The sequence below is a fragment of the Vipera ursinii genome, assembly GCF_947247035.1.
Source record: "Vipera ursinii genome assembly, chromosome: 13".
In the NCBI taxonomy this organism is placed as follows: domain Eukaryota; kingdom Metazoa; phylum Chordata; class Lepidosauria; order Squamata; family Viperidae; genus Vipera; species Vipera ursinii.
The window spans coordinates 4609856-4630113 of NC_139526.1; the positions used below are offsets into that span (position 1 = coordinate 4609856).

The 20258-nt window shown below is 44.2% G+C and overlaps 1 protein-coding gene across 1 annotated transcript in view; it reads right to left on the minus strand.

The window, feature by feature from the left end:
* Positions 1–1183: 1183 nt before the first annotated feature.
* ABAT (4-aminobutyrate aminotransferase) overlaps positions 1184–20258 on the minus strand; it is an 86991-nt gene continuing 67916 nt past the window's right edge. Inside the window, exons 11-16 of the mRNA XM_083372564.1 lie at positions 16305–16453; positions 14384–14521; positions 12584–12751; positions 10668–10814; positions 7302–7413; positions 1184–3761 (exon numbers count right to left, since the gene is read on the minus strand). Coding sequence (XP_083228690.1) covers positions 3640–3761; positions 7302–7413; positions 10668–10814; positions 12584–12751; positions 14384–14521; positions 16305–16453 — 836 coding nt within the window. The 3' untranslated portion in view covers positions 1184–3639. The remainder of the gene's footprint in view (positions 3762–7301; positions 7414–10667; positions 10815–12583; positions 12752–14383; positions 14522–16304; positions 16454–20258) is intronic.

Genomic DNA, 20258 nt, shown 5'->3' on the forward strand with positions numbered 1-20258 from the left:
ACCTCCGTTCATTCCGCCGGGACCTGAAGACCTGGCTCTTCGAGCTCTCTGGCCCAGGCTGAGAATTTTAATTTTAATTGGGTTTTTTTTACTTTATCAGGGACTGTTGTAATTATTTTTAATTGTTTTTAACTTTTGTATTTCTTGTTTTAAATACCCTGTAAACTGCCCTGAGTCCTTCGGGAAAGGGCGGTATATAAATCCAATTAATTAAATAAATAAATAAAAATGCTCAATCAAGAACAATGTCAGATGCCATTCATTGCACAATGTCCTCGAATTTAGTTTGCCTGTTTTTCCTAAATCTTTTCTTCCTTAACTGAATCATAAAGATATTAAATTATTATTTAAATATTAAATGAATTCCAAACGTGATACAGAAGAGCCCAGATGGAGGCAATCAAGTGTTTGGATACTTGGAGGTTGCCAAAAGTCAGCAGATCAAGAACCTGTGCAAAGGAAAATAACCTGGATGAAGGGAGAGCTATTGGGTGCTCATTAGATAACCTGGATATGGTTTCTATTGTTGGTCCCCTTTTCCTTTTATGGACTTCTGTACGGAGCAAAGGAGGCCATAAAGGCTTGTGTAGATCAAGTCTTGGTTGAGGGGCAGAGAGATCTGTTGATACAAGAAGAGACATTTCTGTAGATGAGCAGCACTTGGTTTCTTCACTTGAGTTTGATCTTGGGATGGTTATTTGGTCTTGGAGGGGAACCACCAACCACTAAAACTAGAAAGTTTCTCTTCTTTCTCCACCCCTTTTCTCTTTCAGAAATGGAACACCATGAACTTGTGTGCCCATCCAGTGCCAACTTAAAAAAATGTCTTGGGCACCAAAGGATTACCACCTTGGTTGTATTTGGGCTCTATGTGCTGGTTGGCCTTTGCGTTTTTTTGCACCAATTGCTCATTCCCAAGAGAGTGGCATCACCATGACCCAGGAAACCCTAGGGCACTGAAAGCATGGGTAATATTGAAGCAAAATGGATAACTTCGGTGATTACCAGTGTGATCTGTATTTGTGACCTGCAATGTTTAATATTGGTGTTAAACTGTAGATTGTCCTCCTGAAATGCTGGGAATATGAGTAGGTAGATCTTGTACTTTTTCACATCCAACCAACTTCTAGGTACTTCACTTGATGTTCACCCCCATGTTCACAGCAGAAGCTCAGAGATCTGACACAGCTAAATTAGTTATTTTATTGTAGACAAGAAAGAAGCCATATATATGTAGAAGATTTGCCTACTGCAGAAGACAAAAAGTCAATTATTTCTCCATATCCCTTACTTTACATAGATTAAATTCTAGTCCCTTTCCAACACTGTGGAAATTTGGTTATTTTCTTTGCAGCCTCAAGGGGACATATCTGCTCTAGGTTTGTCCAGCCTGAGAATTGCTCATTTCTGTCTCACTAGATCCAGCTCTTACAAGAATGAAACCTGAACTTCTGTAGTCTTTTGAACCCCAAGTGGCCCCTTGCCAGTTTTTTTTTTTTTGGGGGGGGGGAGTTGGCATTCTCCAACTACTATTGCTACAAACGGGCGACAGCCTCTTGGCCTTCAGAGTTGTTATTGGTGGGGATGAGGGATTGGAGAGATTTAATATTGTTAGCTTCCGGTCTTTCGTCCTCTTCTCATCTATATTCCCAAAGGACATCAGACTTCCCATCCTATTTCTGAGTTTGTCCTGAGAAGACAGAAGTAGGGAAGGGGGAAGATATTCTGCCCCAATGACATTTGCAGAGGGTGCAGCATCCCCATGGTCACATGATCAAAATTCAGACATTTGGCAATTGGCCTGAATTTATGATGGGGTCACATGATCCCCTTTAGCGACCTTCTGACAAGCAAAGTCAATGTGGAAGCCAGATGCTCTTAACAATCGTGTTACTACTAACTTAACAACTGCCATTAAGTTACCAACTTAACTGTGGCAAGAAAGGACATAAAGTAGGGCAAAATTCACTTAACTCTCTTGTTTACCAACAGAAATTTGGGGCTCAGTTGTCATAAGTCGAGGATAGCCAGGTCACTTGAAGTGTATCACAATACTTTTTTTTTTTAGTATCCACACACCCACCTCTTCATAAACTATCTTGCAGGTTGGGATTCTTGTTAAAAAGCACAGGAGAAAGTTTGAAATGGTAGAAATGTTTTCATGAGGGCTTCGTTTGGAACAGGAAGAGATGTCTGCTTCAATTCCAATCCCTTCAAGAGGCAGGTTTCCTGTTGGAAAGACTTCAAAACTCAGACTTATAAACTTTTCCCTCATAAGCAACTTCTTCATAAACTACTTCAAAAATTGGACAAAACTGATCTCAGTTCATGAATGGGAGGGCTGCAGAAACAGCAAACATTGGGGCCAAATCACAGATTGCCAAGGGTATAAATGCCCTCATTTTGCAACCTGACTGGGATAATTCCCTCTAAAAGCTCATGGAGGGTAGGAAGGAGGCAGCACTGCTCACAAGGTCCATGTGTGAGCTTTGGATTCTGCGTCAAATGAAGTACAAAGCTAGAACAGAAGCTAAGCCAAATTGAATTAAAACTACACTAGAATTCATACAATCCTTCCCCAATGCAAATTCCCCTTCTGCTGTATTAAAAAAAATGCAGTAAAACCACAGCTTTCAGGGTTCTGGAGGCTGCAGTCATGGTTGGGGAGGACTGGGTGCCATTATGGAGCCCCAAACAATGTACTACAGCTGTAGTAGGTGGTGGGTTTACTCATTTTGCTGGTTCCTTTGACCCCCACAATTGCAAAAATTCTACCCTGTTTCTGTCAAAGAGTCCTTCCAGCACTTGGGGTTGGTCTTCTGATTTTTTTAAAAAAAACCCTGTTTTGTCACCAAAGGAAGTGCCATCAGCATGTCCAAGCAAAGATGGCTGAAAAATGTAAAATAAAAGCAATGCCAGTGATAGGTTTACAAGCAACAAAGCAGGGAAGGAAGTTGGCAACTGGAAAGTCCCCAATCCATTTAGGCAAAAAAAAGAGATAAGAATCAAGACTTGGAAAAGATGCTGTGACTCTTCCAAGATCCATAATCACCTTTTGGAGATTCCTGTAGACCCTCAAGGGCAGTGAAATAATAGTCTGATATTAGCAGACATGTGACTTGGAGGGATTTTGCATTTTGAGTTTCAATGTATTCTTCAGGAGAGACGAAGCTGGGCAAAGGGATTCCAGAGACGAACATGGGTGGGTCCAACTGTTGCTTTCTCCTTGGAAGTGTACCATCATCTCTATCAACAGTGGTCTGGATCCATGGCAGTAGAAGTGCATTTTCCAAGGCCTCAACAGACTTGAGCGCTAGAAACCCGTTGCAAGAAAACATACCCAGGAATTCAAATTCCAGGTCAAACTTTGAAACCCGAAACCAATCATTTAGCTTTTGCTAGGTCAAAGGAAATGGCTGGGGACATCAAAGGCATGTCCAGATTTTTTTAGTCAGAAGCAGTTTGTGCTGAAGATTGAGCATGATCAAACCAATATTAAAAAAGAAGCACTTTATGAATTCCAACTTTCCTATTAGTGAATATATAATATGTATATACATATATATTTATGATCTTAAATAAACTATTCTTCGATTCTGGGAAGATATTTGGCTTCTCTCAGTGCAAGGTAGGATTCGGCTACTTGAAGTCTGCCAGAATATCGCTGAAGATGTTCAGGAAAAGATGTGCGTGGTGGTCTCGGAAGACTAGAGTGGGTCGGAAACGGACTGATCGGTTCCCACTGCCGCCTAATACCACACCTGAGGGTAGAGAAAAAAGAAGGAAGTTGCAGATTCAGCTCTCTTTAATCACACAGGACATAATGAAGGCTTTTGATCCCAAGATCTAGATACTGGCAGGGCGTTATGTTATAAGCAGCTAATTAAATAAGAAATCAATCAGAACAGAGTTGGAAGGGACCTTGGAGGCCTTCTAGTCCAACCCACTCAAGCAGAAGACCCTCTACCATTCTGGGCAAATGGCTGTCCAATATCTTCTTAAAAACCTCCAGTGATGAAGCACCCACAACTACTGAAGGCAAGCTGTTCCACTGCTTAATTTAGTTAATCTCTTTTTGGCAAAAGTGAGCTTAGGTGACAGCTACTGAGAGTGAAAACAAGGCAACTAAGATGCTGGAAGTATCAGCTTGGAGGAATAGGTTGCACCCCTCACCCCTAAGAATAAGGTGGCAAGCCCCACATAGATGGAGAAGATTATGGAAGCAAGATAATCAGATTTCAGGAATGCTTTAAAGCTACGGTGGGACAAATACAGAATCTTGGAAACTGCAAGAACAATTTCCCAGCCACAGGATTTTCCCCACCGGAGTTGAGCTGCTATTTATGAGATGAGCTACTGATAGACTCACCTTCTATCTCTTGATGCCTTCACTTCCCTTCCTTTCCTGGCCTCCCCACAATCCTTCTGGGTGTGGGGTGGAGGAACCAGAGATTTCTTGAAGACCGTCTAGAGCTAAGTACAGCCTTACAGCCACAATTGAGCCCAAAATTAGCGGTTGTTGAGTGAGTTTTGCCCCATTTTATGACGTTTCTTGCCACAGTTTAGTAATGCAGTTGTTACCTGAATCTGGCTTCGCCTATTGACTTTATTGGAAACTGCCTGGGAAGTGATCACATGACCCTGGGACATGTAACCATGAATAAACACCAATTGCCAAGCATCCATATGTATCCGTGGGGATGCTGCAATGGTTTTAAGTGTGAAAAACGGTCCTAAGTCACTTTTTTCAGTGACGTTGTAACTTCAAACAGTCACTAAATGAATGCTTGTAAATCAAGGACTACCTGTGCGTGGAATTTATTGGAACAGGAAAATATTGGGGATTTGGAGGCGTAATGGAGAAAAGATTTGAGTTAGAAAATCAAAGGCCCTGCCTGTGGCTGAAGTGGCAGGTGACACTTAGCTTCCGAATTTGACCCACAAGGGGAAATTTTCATCTGCTCTCATGAATTGTGAGAATTTTAAATAAGCAGGACAAATGAGGAGAAAAAACTTAGAAGGCTCTACCACCCAGCGTCTCGGCTTTCACTAGATGCCACTCCTAAGATGTTCAATGAAAGCCGGAAATGGAATAGGCAGATCTATTTCTTCTGCTAGGCAGATCAAAAGCTTGCTTCTTTGTCCCTGTGATTTTTATATTTCATTACCCAATGAGTGCCCAATGATGTTACCTAATTTGGTAATGAAATGTCTGCAAGAAAATAGCCAAACTCAGAAAGCACAAAGGACTCTACCGTCACCAGCTACAGATCTTTTCTTCTGTTTGAAGAACAGAACCATTCCTGGAGTGGTCAGGTCAGGGGCAGTTCCAGGCTGGCCGCCCCCCCCCCCACTCCAGCTCTCTTCACCAGCTGGAGCCGCCGCCGGGAGGCCAGCAGAAGGCTGGGAGCCCTCCGGAGCGGTCGGGGCCATTTCCAGGCCCGCCGCCTTTCCCCCATTCTCCTCACTGGCGATCCCCTGTAGAGCTCTGTCAGTGACATGGCCGGGCCGATGGGGCGCACAGCTGAAGTGGCACAAAGCGGAGGAGGTAAGTCCGTGGGCAGCCCTGGAGCCAGAGTGACAGCCAGGGGAGAGGGGGCACAGGTGGCACAGTTTTGATGGCCGACACACCCAGCGGAGAAGCGCCTGCGACCTTTGCCCGGCCTCGGCCCGACTTCTCTACACGGCGGCCGGCGAAGGGCAGCGGGCAGGCGGGAAGGGAGGGAGCAGCAGCTGCCCGGCGAGGCGGGCAGGCGCCACTCCCTCGTGGCCAGGTAGGGTAGGCGCCGGGCCCGGTGGGGAGAGGCGGCCGTCCGGCTCCTCTTCCCTGGGCTCGCCTGGTTGGCGCAGGTGGGAGCACTGGGTGGCCTGCGGGCACCGCTTGCCCTCTGCCAGCCAAGCCCGGGAAGCCAGAGCGTGCCGCCCCCAATGGGGCCTCGCGGTAGCATAGCTGAACTGCAGAGGGCCGGGCCAGATGCCCTTGGGGGAGCCCTCGGGCTCTTCACCCCCGAGCGCTCCCTTTCCTTGAACTCCTCGGCTAAAGCTGCGCTTTTACTCCCAGTCCTCTTGGCTTCCGCAGAGGGTCCTGAGGCAGCACGGCAGGCGGCCTTCCTCTTCTACGAATAAGGCCGGGAGCAATGCGCTGGGGAGAGCGGGGCTCTCCGGAGTGGGGAGACGCATCCTGCACCTGAGTTCCGTCTTTTTTCCTCACACACACACACACACACACACACACACCCTTTTCCCAGCCAGGATCAAAAAGAGGAGCAGCCCCGAGTCTCTACCTGTCAGGTAGTAAAGTGACGTCCCCAGAGAAACCCCCTCGTCCTTCCGGGAACATTAAGGAGCTCCGGCAACACCAGGTGGTCCTCCAGGTCACCCGATTCCCACAATTCTTTTTGGCGAGAGAGGACACCAAGCGCCCACCCGCTGGAGGGTGCCTGGTTAAGAAAGCTGCCTTGTCTCTCCTTTTTTCTTTTTTTTAAACTCCACTGGAGGGATTCGTCAGAGAATTTTACTGGCTGACCAAATGGGGAGGGAGGGAAAGGGAAAGTGCGTGGATGGGGAAGGGAAGGAAAAGAAATAAATGGATGAAAAAGGGAAGGAAAGAAAAGAGAAGGGAAGAGAGAAATGTGAGAGAAAGCAAGGAAGAAGAGCGAGTAGGGAAAAGAGGGAGAAAGGTGAGGAAAGAAGGAAAGAGAAAAGAAAGGGTGAAAGGTGAGAGGAAAGAAGGAAGGAAGGAAGGAAGGAAGAATGGGAGAGAGGGAGGGAAGCAAGACACCCACCCCCCTCTACTAGAGACCCACAGATTTCCCCCCCCCCCCACAGGCACCCTGCAACCTGAGTGATGAGCTGGCCACGACCCTACAGCCATTGACTTTGCTTGCCAAAAAGTTGCAAAAGGTGAACACATGACCCTGGGACACTGAATGTCATAAGTATGAATCAGTTGTCAAGCATACAAATGTAAATCACATGACCCTGGGGATGCTGCCACAGTCATACAGTAAGTGTGAAAAATGGTCATAAGTCACTTTTTTTAGTGCTGTTGTAACTTCAAACAGTCACTAAGCGAACTGTTGTAAGTCGAGGACTACCTGTACTTTATCATTTTTTTCCTTTTTTTTTTGGTCAAGTTTTTGACACCTTGCTGGGTGACTGGTGGTACTCAGACAGTGCCTTATCCTAAGAGTGGTACAATGGGTGAAAAGGCTGAAAAGCCCTGATTTAGATACTCCCTAGCCTTTGAGATCCAGGTATAGGATATAGAGACAGCCCTGGTTCAAAGCACAATGCCTCACCTTTGTTTCTTGCTATTTCAATGAGCTTGTTCCGAATTGTGTCATTTGGAGTGTCAAAGGAGCAGAACGTCCCTCGTCCCCGGGCTCGGCTTATAAGATGGGGATAGCGACTCTACAAAAAAGGGAAAGATTAATCATAGTTTGTCATCTTCTTGGAAAACCAGGCAAGGCATGGTGAAACACCCCCCCCCCAAAAAAAAAAACATAAAGGAAACATCTAGGAAACATAATTCCTACATGCTGGACTTACAAAGAGTGCCTAGTTTTCCCAGCTGGCAGAAAACATAAAAAATGACAATCACGTGACTGCAGCAGATTACAGCAGTGCCGTAACAGCCATAAATTTGCAAATACATTTGATCTGAGGTTCCTTGGAATTTAAATTCCATTGGAATAATGGGTTTTCGATTTTTTTTAATGCCATTTATATCCCGCCCTTCTCCGAAGACTCAGGGTGGCTTACAATTTAAAGCACAAATCAATGTGCTTAGCAATAGCTTTCATTCTATGTATATGCCTGCTTATTAGGGCTTTCGCCCCCCCCCCAAGCCGCATTATTACAAAGTCAGCTTAATTGCCCCCAACAATCTGGGTCCTCATTTTGCCTACCTCGGAAGGATGGAAGGCTGAGTCAACCTTGAGCCTGATGGGATGCGAACCTGCACTAATTGCAGGCAGCTGGTGTTACTTAAGGAGGCATTAGCCCACTGCTCCACCAAGGCTCTTTGTACACTTCCTTTAAACAATCAGTTTAAAGATAACCTTGAGTCAAAAATGGTTGCCCTCTGATGCACTCTTTCAGGCAATCAAAGGATACAAACAAGAGTATAACAGATCTTCTAGTCCAACCCCCTGCTCAAGCAGGAGAACCTGGCGTATACCATGCCAGACAAATGATTGTTCAATCTGTTCTTAAAAGTCTCCAGTGATGGAGCACTTTTTTGAACACCTTCTGAAAGCAGGCTGCTCCGCTGATTAATCATTTTAACTGTCAGGAAATTTCTCCTTAGTTCTAGTTAGTTCTCTCCTTGATTAGATTCCATCCATTGCTTTAGACTTTTCATAACATATAGATAGCTTCTTAACATTCTCAGCCTCCAGCCATTCCTGGATCTATTCACTCTGCTTACTGTGGGCTTCACCTGTAGCAACAGGTATTTGTAAAATAGAGAAAGCCTATGGAGTCTGGCTTTTCTAACCAGAGAAGCCAACCAATAGTAACTCCATTGGTGGGCATCAAAGATCCCCCCTACACTGAAGGAATCTTGCCCATCTCTTTTAATATTTAAGTATAAAAACCCAGGTGGCTCCACATTCAACAAGCTGTCCCAATCTGTTAATTCGTAGCAAAAGTAGTAGAAGATAATAGCAGAGTTTGCACCCATAATTAGCCTGCAATACACTGAATCACAGACTGAGATACCCACTATGGCAAATCATGTAGAAAGCAATTAAACTATGTTTACCAGAACTGGGCTGTAAAAGCGGGGGTGGGATATATTATTTTTAAAAATCTAACTACTGCATGTCATCCGTGTACAGGTGAAACTCGAAAAATTAGAATATCGTGCAAAAGTTCATTTATTTCAGTAATGCAACTTAAAAGGGGAAACTAATATATGAGATAGACTCATTACATGCAAAGCAAGATAGTTCAAGCCGTGATTTGTCATAATTGTGATGATTATGAAAACCCCAATCCACAATCTCAGAAAATTAGAATATTACATGCAATCAATAAAACAAGGAGTGTACATAGAACAATATCGTACCTCTGAAAAGTATAAGCATGCATATGTACTCAGTACTTAGTTTGGGCCCCCTTTGCAGCAATTACTGCCTCAATGTGGCATGGCATGGAAGCTATCAGCCTGTGGCACTGCTGAGGTCTTATGGAAGACCAGGATGCTTCAATAGTGGCCTTCAGCTCTTCTGCATTGTTTGGTGTCATGTCTCTCATCTTTCCCTTGGCAATGCCCCATAGATTCTCTATGGGGTTCAGGTCAGGCGAGTTTGCTGGCCAATCAAGCACAGTAATCCCATGGTCATTGAACCAGGTTTTGGTGCTTTTGGCAGTGTGGGCAGGTGCCAAGTCCTGCTGGAAAATGAAGTCAGCATCCTCATAAAGCTCGTCTGCAGAAGGAAGAATGAAGTGCTCCAAAATCTCCTGGAAGATGGCTGCATTGACCCTGGACTTAATGAAGCACAGTGGACCAACACCAGCAGATGACATGGCTCCCCAAATCAACACAGACTGTGGAAACTTCACACTGGACTTCAAGCATCTTGCAGTGTGTGCCTCTCCATTCTTCCTCCAGACTTTGGGTCCTTGGTTTCCAAATGAGATGCAAAAGTTGCTCTCATCAGAAAAGAGGACTTTGGACCACTAAGCAACAGACCAGGTCTGTTTTTCTTTAGCCCAGGTAAGACCTTCTGACGTTGTTTGTTGTTCAGGAGCGGCTTGACAAGAGGAATATGACATTTGAAGCCCATGTCCAGGATCCGTCTGTGTGTGGTGGCTCTTGATGCACTGACTCCAGCCTCAGTCCACTCCTTGTGAAAGTCCCCAACACGTTTGAAATGGCCTTTTCCTGACAAATCTCTCCAGGCTGCGGTCATCCCTGCTGCTTGTGCACCTTTTTCTTCCACACTTTTCCCTTCCACATAACTTTTTATTAATGTGCTTTGATACAGCACTTTGGGAACATCCAACTTCTTTTGCAATTACCTTTTGAGGCTTTCCCTCCTTATGGAGGGTGTCAATGATGGTTTTCTACACAACTGTCAGGTCAGCAGTCTTCCCCATGATTGTGATTCCTACTGAACCAGACTGAGAGACCATTTAAAGGCTCAGGAACCCTTTGCAGGTGTTATGGCTTAATTAGCTGATTAGAGTGGGACACTTTGAGCCTAGAATATTGCACCTTTTCACAATATTCTAATTTACTGAGATTGTGGATTTGGGGTTTTCATGAGCTGTAAGCCATAATCATCACAGTTATGACAAATCACGGCTTGAACTATCTTGCTTTGCATGTAATTAGTCTATCTCATATATTAGTTTCCCCTTTTAAGTTGCATTACTGAAATAAATGAACTTTTGCACGATATTCTAATTTTTCGAGTTTCACCTGTATATCAAATCCACAATATAAATCAAATGGATATTGTATGTATATCAAATTTATATTGTATGTATATCAAATCTGCAATGTAAACCAAATTTATTTTGTGAATCCCAACTAAATCTCAATTGAACAGAAGGGCAATTTTTAAAACAGCACCGCATCCTGAGATTGCAGATTTCCCACTTCACATCAGACAGCAAGAACCACTTTCACCACTTGTCATTTAAGGTGACTTTACCTGTAATTCCAGCAGCCCCATCAATAGGACCTTCCCTGCATGGGTGACATTCCTCAGGAGGTCCTCCCTTTTGATGACATTAATGACCTCTGCTAGCAGGAGATTCTTGGAAGGGTCCCCAAGCCATGTGTTAAATATCCGATATGGCTGCAGGATGGACAAACCAAAGGACAGGAAAGAAGGAGGGGGGAAAAACAAGGAAGAATTAGTCTGTTTTGCTCTTGTGACTTACAATCATTCATACACCTTGACTCAGAACCATTCATTTTGAAAAAGTGACTCGTGACTGGTCCTCACACTTATGACCATCACAACATTCCCACGATCACATATTAAAATTTGGGTGTTTTGACAACCGGCACGTACAGGCAGCCCTCCACTTAACAACAGTTTGTTTAGTGACTGTTCAAAGTTACAACCTCACTGAAAAAAGTGACTTATGACAATTTTCCACACTTACGACTGTTGCAGCCTTCCCGTGGTCGTGTGATCAAAATTCAGATGCTTGGCAATTGATTCATATTTAGGGCCGTTGCTATTTGCCAAGGTCATGTGATTCCCCTTTTATAACCTTCTGACAAGCAAAGTCCATGGGGAAGCAAAATTCATTTAACAACCAAGTTACTAACTTATCAGCTGCGGTGATTCACTTAACAACTGTGGCAAGAAAGATCGTAAAATGGTCCAAAACCTGCTGAGCAAATGTCTCACTTAACAAGAGAAATTTTGGGTCAATTGTGGTCGTAAGTCAAGGACCTCTGGTATTTATGATCCCAGAGTTATGTGACCACCATTTGCCACTTTTCCAGCCAGCTTCCAACATGCAGAGTCAAAGTGGGAAACTGGATAGAAAATTGTGGAATAGAATAGAATAGAATAGAATAGAATGGAATGGAATGGAATGGAATGGAATGGAATGGAATGGAATGGAATGGAATGGAATAGAATAGAATAGAATAGAATAGAATAGAATAGAATAGAATAGAATAGAATAGAATAGAATAGAATAGAATAGAATAGAATAGAATAGAATCTAGGAATGGAATAGAATCTAGGAAAGGAATAGAATCTAGGAAAGGAATGGAATAGAATGTAATAGAACAGAATAGAACAGGATGTCAATGCTGCAAACATTGGCATGCTTTTGCACTGACAATATAAGAGGCAGCCTTTTGCTTTAACTGTTTGGCTCTGAATCACTAAAGCACGGGAGGAATTCAACCCGGATGTTTTGAGAAGATAAGAGCGAGCTTCAGAAGGGAAGTGAAACTTTGTGTGTTAAACTAATTGGTGAATGTGATTTATGACGTGTAATTAAGGGAGGGAGATTCTGTGATGTGTTAAGGGGAGGAGAATTCAGTTTCTGGCACCTATCCATGAGTCCCGATGCTTCGTTCTCATTATTATACTTTTTTGGAATAAACAATCATGCAGTGTTCTTTGATTTGTCTCATTAATTGGAACTATGACAAGAACAGAACAGAACAGAATAGAATCTAGGAATGGAATAGAATCTTGGAATGGAATAGAATAGAGCTGGAAGGGACCTTGGAGGTCTATTAGTCTAGCCCCCTGCTCAAGCAGGAGAACCTATCCTATCTCAGACAAGAAACTGTCCAGTCTTCTCTTAAAAATCTCCAGTGATGGAGCACCCATAACTACTGAAGGCAAGCTGTTCTACTGGTTAATTGTTCTCACTGTTAGGAAGTTTCTCCTTAATTCCAGGATTTGCTAAAGGACTCTGTGATTTGTTTACCAATCCCAGCAAAAAAGTTCTAAAATTGGGTGCGACTTTCATACCAGCCACGTTGCTTTGCAATGGAAGTCTCAGTTGCAATTATGGTCGTAAGCCGGGAAGTGCCGGTATGGCACCATGACCACCATGCACATACTACAGCTTTCAAAACGGAACTTACCGCATTCGCCCGGAATTCCTCCTTGTGGAAAAACCCTCCAGTCATCATCTTCTTGCTGAAAGTCAGGACGTCCGCTGGGTCCTCAAGACCCCAGTGTTCGTGGGCCCAGAACTTGCCAGTACATCCACCTCCCGTTTGTACCTCATCTATCAAGAAACCGCAGCCGTGCTGTTGAGAAAGCACACAAGAAGTTGGTCCCTTTAAGGGGCTGGGACCAATTTAAGGAGGCGGCAAAAATAACTCTGCTTGCTTGCTTGAAGGCAGAGGTCTCCAACCTTGGCAACTTTTAAGACTTGCGGACTTCAACTCCCAGAATTCCCCAACCAACACAGCTTGCTGAGGAATTCTGGGAATTGAAGTCAACAAGTCTTAAAGTTGCCAAGGTTGGAGACCCCCTCTTTATGGAATACATGAGCAGATAATTTAAGAAGAGGCTAGACAGTCACTTAGCTGAAATGATATAGGTTCTCCTGCTTCAGCAAGGGGCTGGACTAGAAGACCTCCAAGGTCCCTTTCAGCTCTATTCTATTCTAATTGTCAGAGGTAGAGACTTCAAGGATCTGAAGAGTTCAGTTGCCCCACTGGTCTCACCTTAGGAAAGTCACTCCACACCTTCAAAGCCTTGTTTTGTATTAATTTGTTTAAATTGGGCAGCAGGTTAATTAATTGAATTGAATTGAATGGCTGGTCATCTTAAACGAAACCCTGGGCAACTTGCAACCAAAGGTTAACTCAGGCTTCTGCAAACAGAGAAGTCTTCTAGATTTCTGGATCTACAGAATTCCCCAGGCAGCAAAACCATGGTTGATTATTGGAAACCAGGAAATCACTTTGGTTGTGTAAAGTTGTGTTATACCAAAACTCTATTTTGCAAGTGTTTGGGGTGGTTCACTGTGCAAGCTGAAACTGTGCAAGTCATGCTACAGTTCATCATGGAGCGTGGAGCTAGATAGTTTGTTCTACCTGACATATATTAAGACACATTTTCTATCAGATCCAGATCCCGGAATCTAAAACAGGGGTCTTCAAACTTGGCAACTTTAAGACTTGTGGACTTCAATTCCCAGAATTCCTCAGCCAGCCAGCTGGCTGAGGAATTCTGGGAGTTGAAGTCCACAAGTCTTAAAGTTGCCAAGTTTGAAGAGCCCTGGTCTAAAAAGCAACAATTGGAAATTAGTGGGAAAATATTTTCATCTCCCAAATTCATCCACTGCTCATCTGAATTTGTACAATCTCACAGAAAAAAAGACAAAAAAAACTTAAAATAGGCCCAGCAGGTTCCTGTTGAATTTGAAATTACCAAAACATCTGGTTCTTGCTCCTCATGCCTAAATTAGAGATATTTCGTTTTGATGCAGAATAGCATGGTGGAATATAGTATATCTATAGTTATGCAGATAGTTCCTTGAGTCTGGCAAGATTCTGTCTGCAGGCAAAGGAATTCTTCAGAAGTAATTCCATGTGTCGTTCCTGACATCAACCTTGTTATACTTAAGCAACTATTTGTGTAACTATAGATCTACAGTATTCTGTGAGCTGCGAGGCAGGAGCTGTATTAGCTGTCTTCCTGCCTACCAGACAGTCCAAGCTCTTTGCCCTCTGGGAGGTAGAGTCTCCCTCCTGGGAATCCAGTGTACATTTCATGACAATTGTAACTAAATCCAGATGTTCAATTTCATAGGACTCCTGTTGGATTTCCCCAGATCAGCTTGGAAGCTACTATTCGAAGATTAGATAGACTTATTGCTCAGGAGACAAAACTTATGCTTACAGAATGGGCCATTTTATATCAAAGCTCACCTTTCTTGAGATGTTTCTCAGTTTCCTAAAAAAGTCATCTGATGCGTGATTGTCACCCCCTTCGGACTGAATGGGTTCCACTATAATTCCTGCAACAACTTTATTCTTTTTCCTGTATTTAACAATCAAATCTTCCACCTGCATGTTAGAACATAGCAAGATTTTTTTAAAAGGAACAAATCCCTAATATGCATTTTATCTTGTTCGATTTCATTGCGACAATTTATTAAATTTCAGGGAGCAATCAAGAAGGTTTGTTGATGTTTTTGCACCATTGAACAACCTTCTTCAAAGAAGAAACCTCCAGATGAATTAAATCTTTTCCATTTGGCTGGCAATTATGGGAGGAGTTGGGATCCCACCCATCCGGAAGGGATCCTAGGCTAGAGAATTTTATTTGTTAATAAAATCTGCTATAATCTGCTATAATCTGGTGTTAAATAAAAGAATCCCATTGAAGAGACCTGCTGCTTAAACGTAATGACACAGAGTGCATGAAATAAATTAAACAAATTAAGAAGAAATGCAATTGATAAAGGGCAAACACATGATTATGAGTGGTGTTTTATCCAAAGCAACTGCTCCAGAAACAGAAACTAAATCAATCCTAACTGAGAAATGCCCATTTTTTTGGTAGACCTCCCCCAAATTTTAATCTGACTGATTCATTCCTTCTTTGGCCTTCTTTAAAAGAGTATTAACCGTGGTGCATTTTGAAAAGGTTATCTTCAGCTTGAGTTCCAGCTTCCAATCCTATGGAAGAATCTCCCGTCTCCGCACAGCTCTGAAAAATCAAGTCCTACTTCGAGGAGGACTCAAATCTCTCAAAAACCAAGGCTAACCTGGAGAATTAGGACACCACATCAACGTGGCCTTTCAGCAGCTGCAAAGTGTTTATGGTGTTTCTGTAACCTTGTTTTCCATTCTCTGATGAGCTTCCTATGCTACTCTGCTACGTTTTGCCCTAAACCCAAACCACATCAAAATCAAGAAGGTCCATAATCTAGTTTCTCTAATTTAGCCTCTGCAAGGAGGTGGCTTCTTAAAGTGGTCTGTGATGTCCATTTTAATGCATTCAAAACTAAACTTAGCTTAGCATAGTTGATGAACCCAATCACTGCCTCCAATTGGCAGGGCCTGTAGTAGTTGCATCTGAAATCATGAAGGGCTTCAATGCAGATGTCCATGATGCATCTAGAACAGGGGTGTCAAACTCAATTTCATTGAGGGCCGCATCAGCATTGCAGTTGCCCTCAGGGGGCCTGGTGGGTGTGGCTAGGGTGGGTGTGGCCTACTGGGTGGGCGTGGCTAGAGTGCGTATGGCCTACTGGCCAGCTCTATATGGTTCGCATCAAGTGGGCTTATGGGGGCCTGGGCAGGAGTGGGACAGATCTGAGGGTCTCTGGCAGAAGGAGGGTCTCTGGGCCAGGGCCAAGGCAGTGGGGGCCATTCCCTCACTGTTTTCAGGATGGCTTCGCGGGCCGCATGAAACCGCTTCGCGGGCCGGATCTGGCTCCCGGGCCTTGTGTTTGACATGTCTGATCTAGAATTTAGAAGACTAAACTTCTGTTCCTAGTGACCGACCAAGATTGGATCTTGCAAATTTATCCTGGGACACATATATTTGCTTACATTCATGAAGCTGATTAAAATTGACTTGCAACCCTGAGCAAACCAAGTTTGCCTCCTAAAAAACCTTTGGGATGTTCAGGGCTGAACTAAGTCAGGAGGAAGATGTTTTGCAAGCCTCATTCTCTCTTCCAGGAAAGACAAAGGCTGGATGTCCCTTGCGGTCCTTGTCCTCCATCTTATGCTTGATCTTTCTGTGCTGGGTTAATTGAGCAAAACAAACGCGCTTTCCCTGAGCCCAACCTCTGCTGCCCGAGGCACCTTCTGCACTCTGAAGCTGGGCTGTCCTCACCTCCTCTAAGCAGCGTGCTTCCTCCTGCTGGTTTTCTCGCACAAAGCCTTCCAAGGGGTACTGCAGCCTTGGGAAGGGAGCGATGGGCCAGTCAAAAGATGGGATGTCCAGCTTGTGAATAGCCTTGGAGTGCGTCGTGGCCAAGCAGCCTAAACAATAGAAGAACATTTTTAGGATGTTTAGAGTGCTTTTCTTAAAAACACCGGAGGTTTTTAAGAAGAAACTGGAGAGTCACTTGTCTGAAATTACTCTGGGCCTCCTCAGTGGTGAGATTCCAATAGGTGAACAACTGGTTCTGTGTGGATGCTGCTTCCGGAAGTCCATTCTGGGCCTGGGCAACAAAAGATTAGCTACTGGTTCTGCCGAACTGGTGCAAACTGGCTGAATCCCACCACTGGGTCTCCTGCTGGAACAGGAGGTTGGATAGAAGACCTCCAAGGTCCCTTCCAGGTCTATTCTGATTGAAAACCATGAAAACCAAACAAAGCCTTCAAAGATAGCGCCTCCTCCTGGCCAGATAATATCCTGCAGAAAAATGCTTAGGTTGTGGGAAGTTGCTTTCACTCAAATCAAATCCTACTTTTTTATATATATATTTTATTAAAGTTTATTTTAAATATTTACAGACACATACACACTAAGTATATATATTTCAAATTAAGAATGAAAAGGAAAAAGACAAACAAACACTTAACAAACATGCATATAAACTAACTGGGGATTGAAATCCCCTGTGCAGTTATACATAATTACATCCCGGTAAATCTTAAATCTTATTTAACGTTGTCTATTTCAACTATTAAATATTATCATAAAGATTACTATGAAGTGTCATATTAACTATTCTAGGTTTGTTCTATTTTTTAACCAATCATACCATCGTTCCCAGTTGGTGTAATACATAGATTCTTGTTTCTGTTTTAACATATAAGTTAGTTTATCCATTTCAGCACAATTCAGAATCTTATTAATTAACATTTGGTCCATTGGAATATTTATATCCTTCCACTGTTGAGCGAAGGTTATTCTCGCTGCTGTTGTAACATGTACAAAGAGATACCAATCTTGTCTATTAATTAATTTTGGCTATATACCAAGTAGGTAAGAGTCTGGAAGCAGAGGGAAGGTGACACCAGTTATTTGTTTTAACCAGTTTTGGACCTTCTCCCAATATTTCTTACTCTGAGGGCAAGTCCACCACTGGTGGAAAAAAGTACCCTTGGCCAGTCTACATTTCCAGCATTTATCAGAGGCGTCTGGAAACATTTTGGCTATTCTAGCTGGCAGCAAATACCATCTATAAATCATTTTAAAATAGTTCTCTTTGAATGCCGAAGATAATGTTATTTTCATCGTTCTGGCCCATATTGTCTGCCATTCCTCTAGTTGGATCGACCTCCCTATGTTTCTCCCCCAGGCTATCATTGTATCTTTCACGATCTCATCATCTATATATCTAGCTAGGAGGAGATTGTACATTCCAGAAATAAATTTTAGTCCGGGGCCTTCCAAACTTTTATCGAAGGGTTGACTAGTTTGGGAAATGCCATATTCCTGTTTATCCTTAGAAAACCTGGTTTGGATTTGAATGTATGACCACCAGTCTATATCTATACCTTGTATCTGTAATTGTTCTCTAGATTTCAAATTCCCTTCTTCATCCACCAGAATCTTGTAGGACCAGTTTCTTTTCAGGTTGTGAACAGTCGGCTGGGTTGTTATCTCCAATGGAACCACCCATTTGGGAATCTTAGTATACATTCGTTTTTTAACTTTTTGCCAAATTCTGATCAAAATTCTCCTGATGTAGTGGTTAGTAAAGTACTTGGATGGAGTTTTTTGATATGACCATAAAGTTGAGTGCCATCCTTGGTTAAGGTCAAAGCCTTCAATAGTTAATATGCGTTTCCTCGACAGGGATACCCAATCTTTAATCCAGAGGAGTGCAGAGGCTTGATAGTATAAATCCCAGTTTGGAAGTCCCAAGCCCCCCCTTGTTTTGTGCTCCTGGAGCATTTTTCCCTTTATTTGTGGGTTTTTACCCCGCCAAACAAATTTCCCTATTGCTTGATCCAATTTCCTAAAAAATTTGTTGTCTAAATTTACGGGGGCCGTTTGAAATAAAAAAATCCAACGTGGGAGGATATGTGCCTTGATTGCAGCAATTCTGCCCAAAAAAGATAATTGAATATTTTTCCACCTGTCAAGGTCTTGTAGTGTATTGGCAAATAATTTATTATAATTAAGTTCTTTAATATTGGAACATTTATTGGTTAATTCAATTCCCAAGTACTTTACTTTTTTAGCAAATTTTAACCCCATAATTCCGTCTATTTCTTTTTTCTTTGCATCAGTTAGGTTTTTGGACAACATTTTGGTTTTTCCCCTATTTATTTTCAGTCCTGCCACCTCACCATATTGTTCAATCCTTTTTACTAAATTTGGCCCAGAGACTAGGGGGTCCTCTAACACAAACACTAAATCGTCGGCAAAAGCCTGAAGTTTATATTCTTCTCCTCTAATTTTGAGGCCCCTAATAGTCTCATCTTGTCTAACTGTATCAAGAAGTGGTTCCAGAGCCAAAATAAACAATAAGTCCAACAAGAGGCCCCTGGTTAAGTTCTTAGTTAAGTTTTTTGTCGGGTTAGGGAGGGGGGTAGGAGAGGACTATGGTTGTTCGGCGAAGGGGGGCCTTGCAACAACCATAGCGCAGGCCAGGCCTACGATCGTTCGCGAAGGTGAGGAGCGGGGTTCAGTCGCTGACAAAGCCCAGTGGCGAGCTGACGGACAACCAATCCCCAGGACGGCGGGGAACGGCAGAAGGTGCACAAGCAGAGGGCCGTATCGACACCGGGAGGGTCATCTCCGCTTTCTACAAGCGGTGAGACGCTCCAACCCTCTGTACTTTCCCCGAGGACCCGGGAGCGAAAATGTGCAGCCTCCTGAGCTCAGGCTGGTCTACCTAAATGCCAGGTCCATTGCTAATAAGGCTCCTCTTGTTCGAGACCTAGTGGAGAGTGAGCCCGCGGACCTGGCTTGCATCACGGAAACCTGGCTGGGCCCAAAGGGTGGTGTCCCTCTGGTTGACCTCTGCCCGCCTGGTTTCCGGGTGCTGCACCAGCCTCGGGCCCATGGTAGGGGCGGAGGAGTGGCAGTAATCATCAGGGAGACCCTTAGCCCGCGGGAGACCACCGTCCCTCAGATAGTCGGGTGTGAGTCTCTCTTTCTGAGATACGGCCCTGGGGCGCAGTTGGGCCTGCTGCTGGCGTACCTTCCACTTAACCGCGCAGCAGCAGCCCTGCCTAAGCTACTCGATGTCCTCTCGGGGTTGGTGGTTGAATTCCCCAAACTCATGGTTTTGGGCGACTTCAACCTACCATCCCTAGGAGGATCGTCCGAACTAGCTCGGGAGTTCATGGCTTCCATGATGGCCATGGACCTGTCGCAAATAATTTCAGGACCGACTCATGAGGGAGGCCACACCCCCGACTTGGTGTTCCTATCTGGACGGTGGCGTGATGATATTGGTGGGGGCTCCCCAACCGTTATGCCCCTGTCATGGACCGATCATCACCTCCTACGGCTAGACTTCCGCTTTGCCACCCCCCGCCGTGGGTGCGTGGAGCCAACCAGATGGTACCGCCCCAGGCGCCTAATGGACCCTGATAGGTTCCAGGCAGCGCTTGGGAACCCACCTGCACTCCCTGCTCACAGCTCGGCGGATGCCTTAGTGGAAGCCTGGGAAAGGGCAGCCACAGAGGCACTTGACCGAGTTGTACCCTTGCGGCCCCTGACCCGGCGCAGATCCCAGCGAGCCCCATGGTTCACCGCGGAGCTCCGGGAGATGAAGCGTCGGAGACGGGGCCTAGAGAGCCGTTGGAGATCCAGTCGATCCGAATCCGACTGGTTGCGACTAAGAAGCCACACCAGGTCTTATCTTGCAGCGATAAGGGT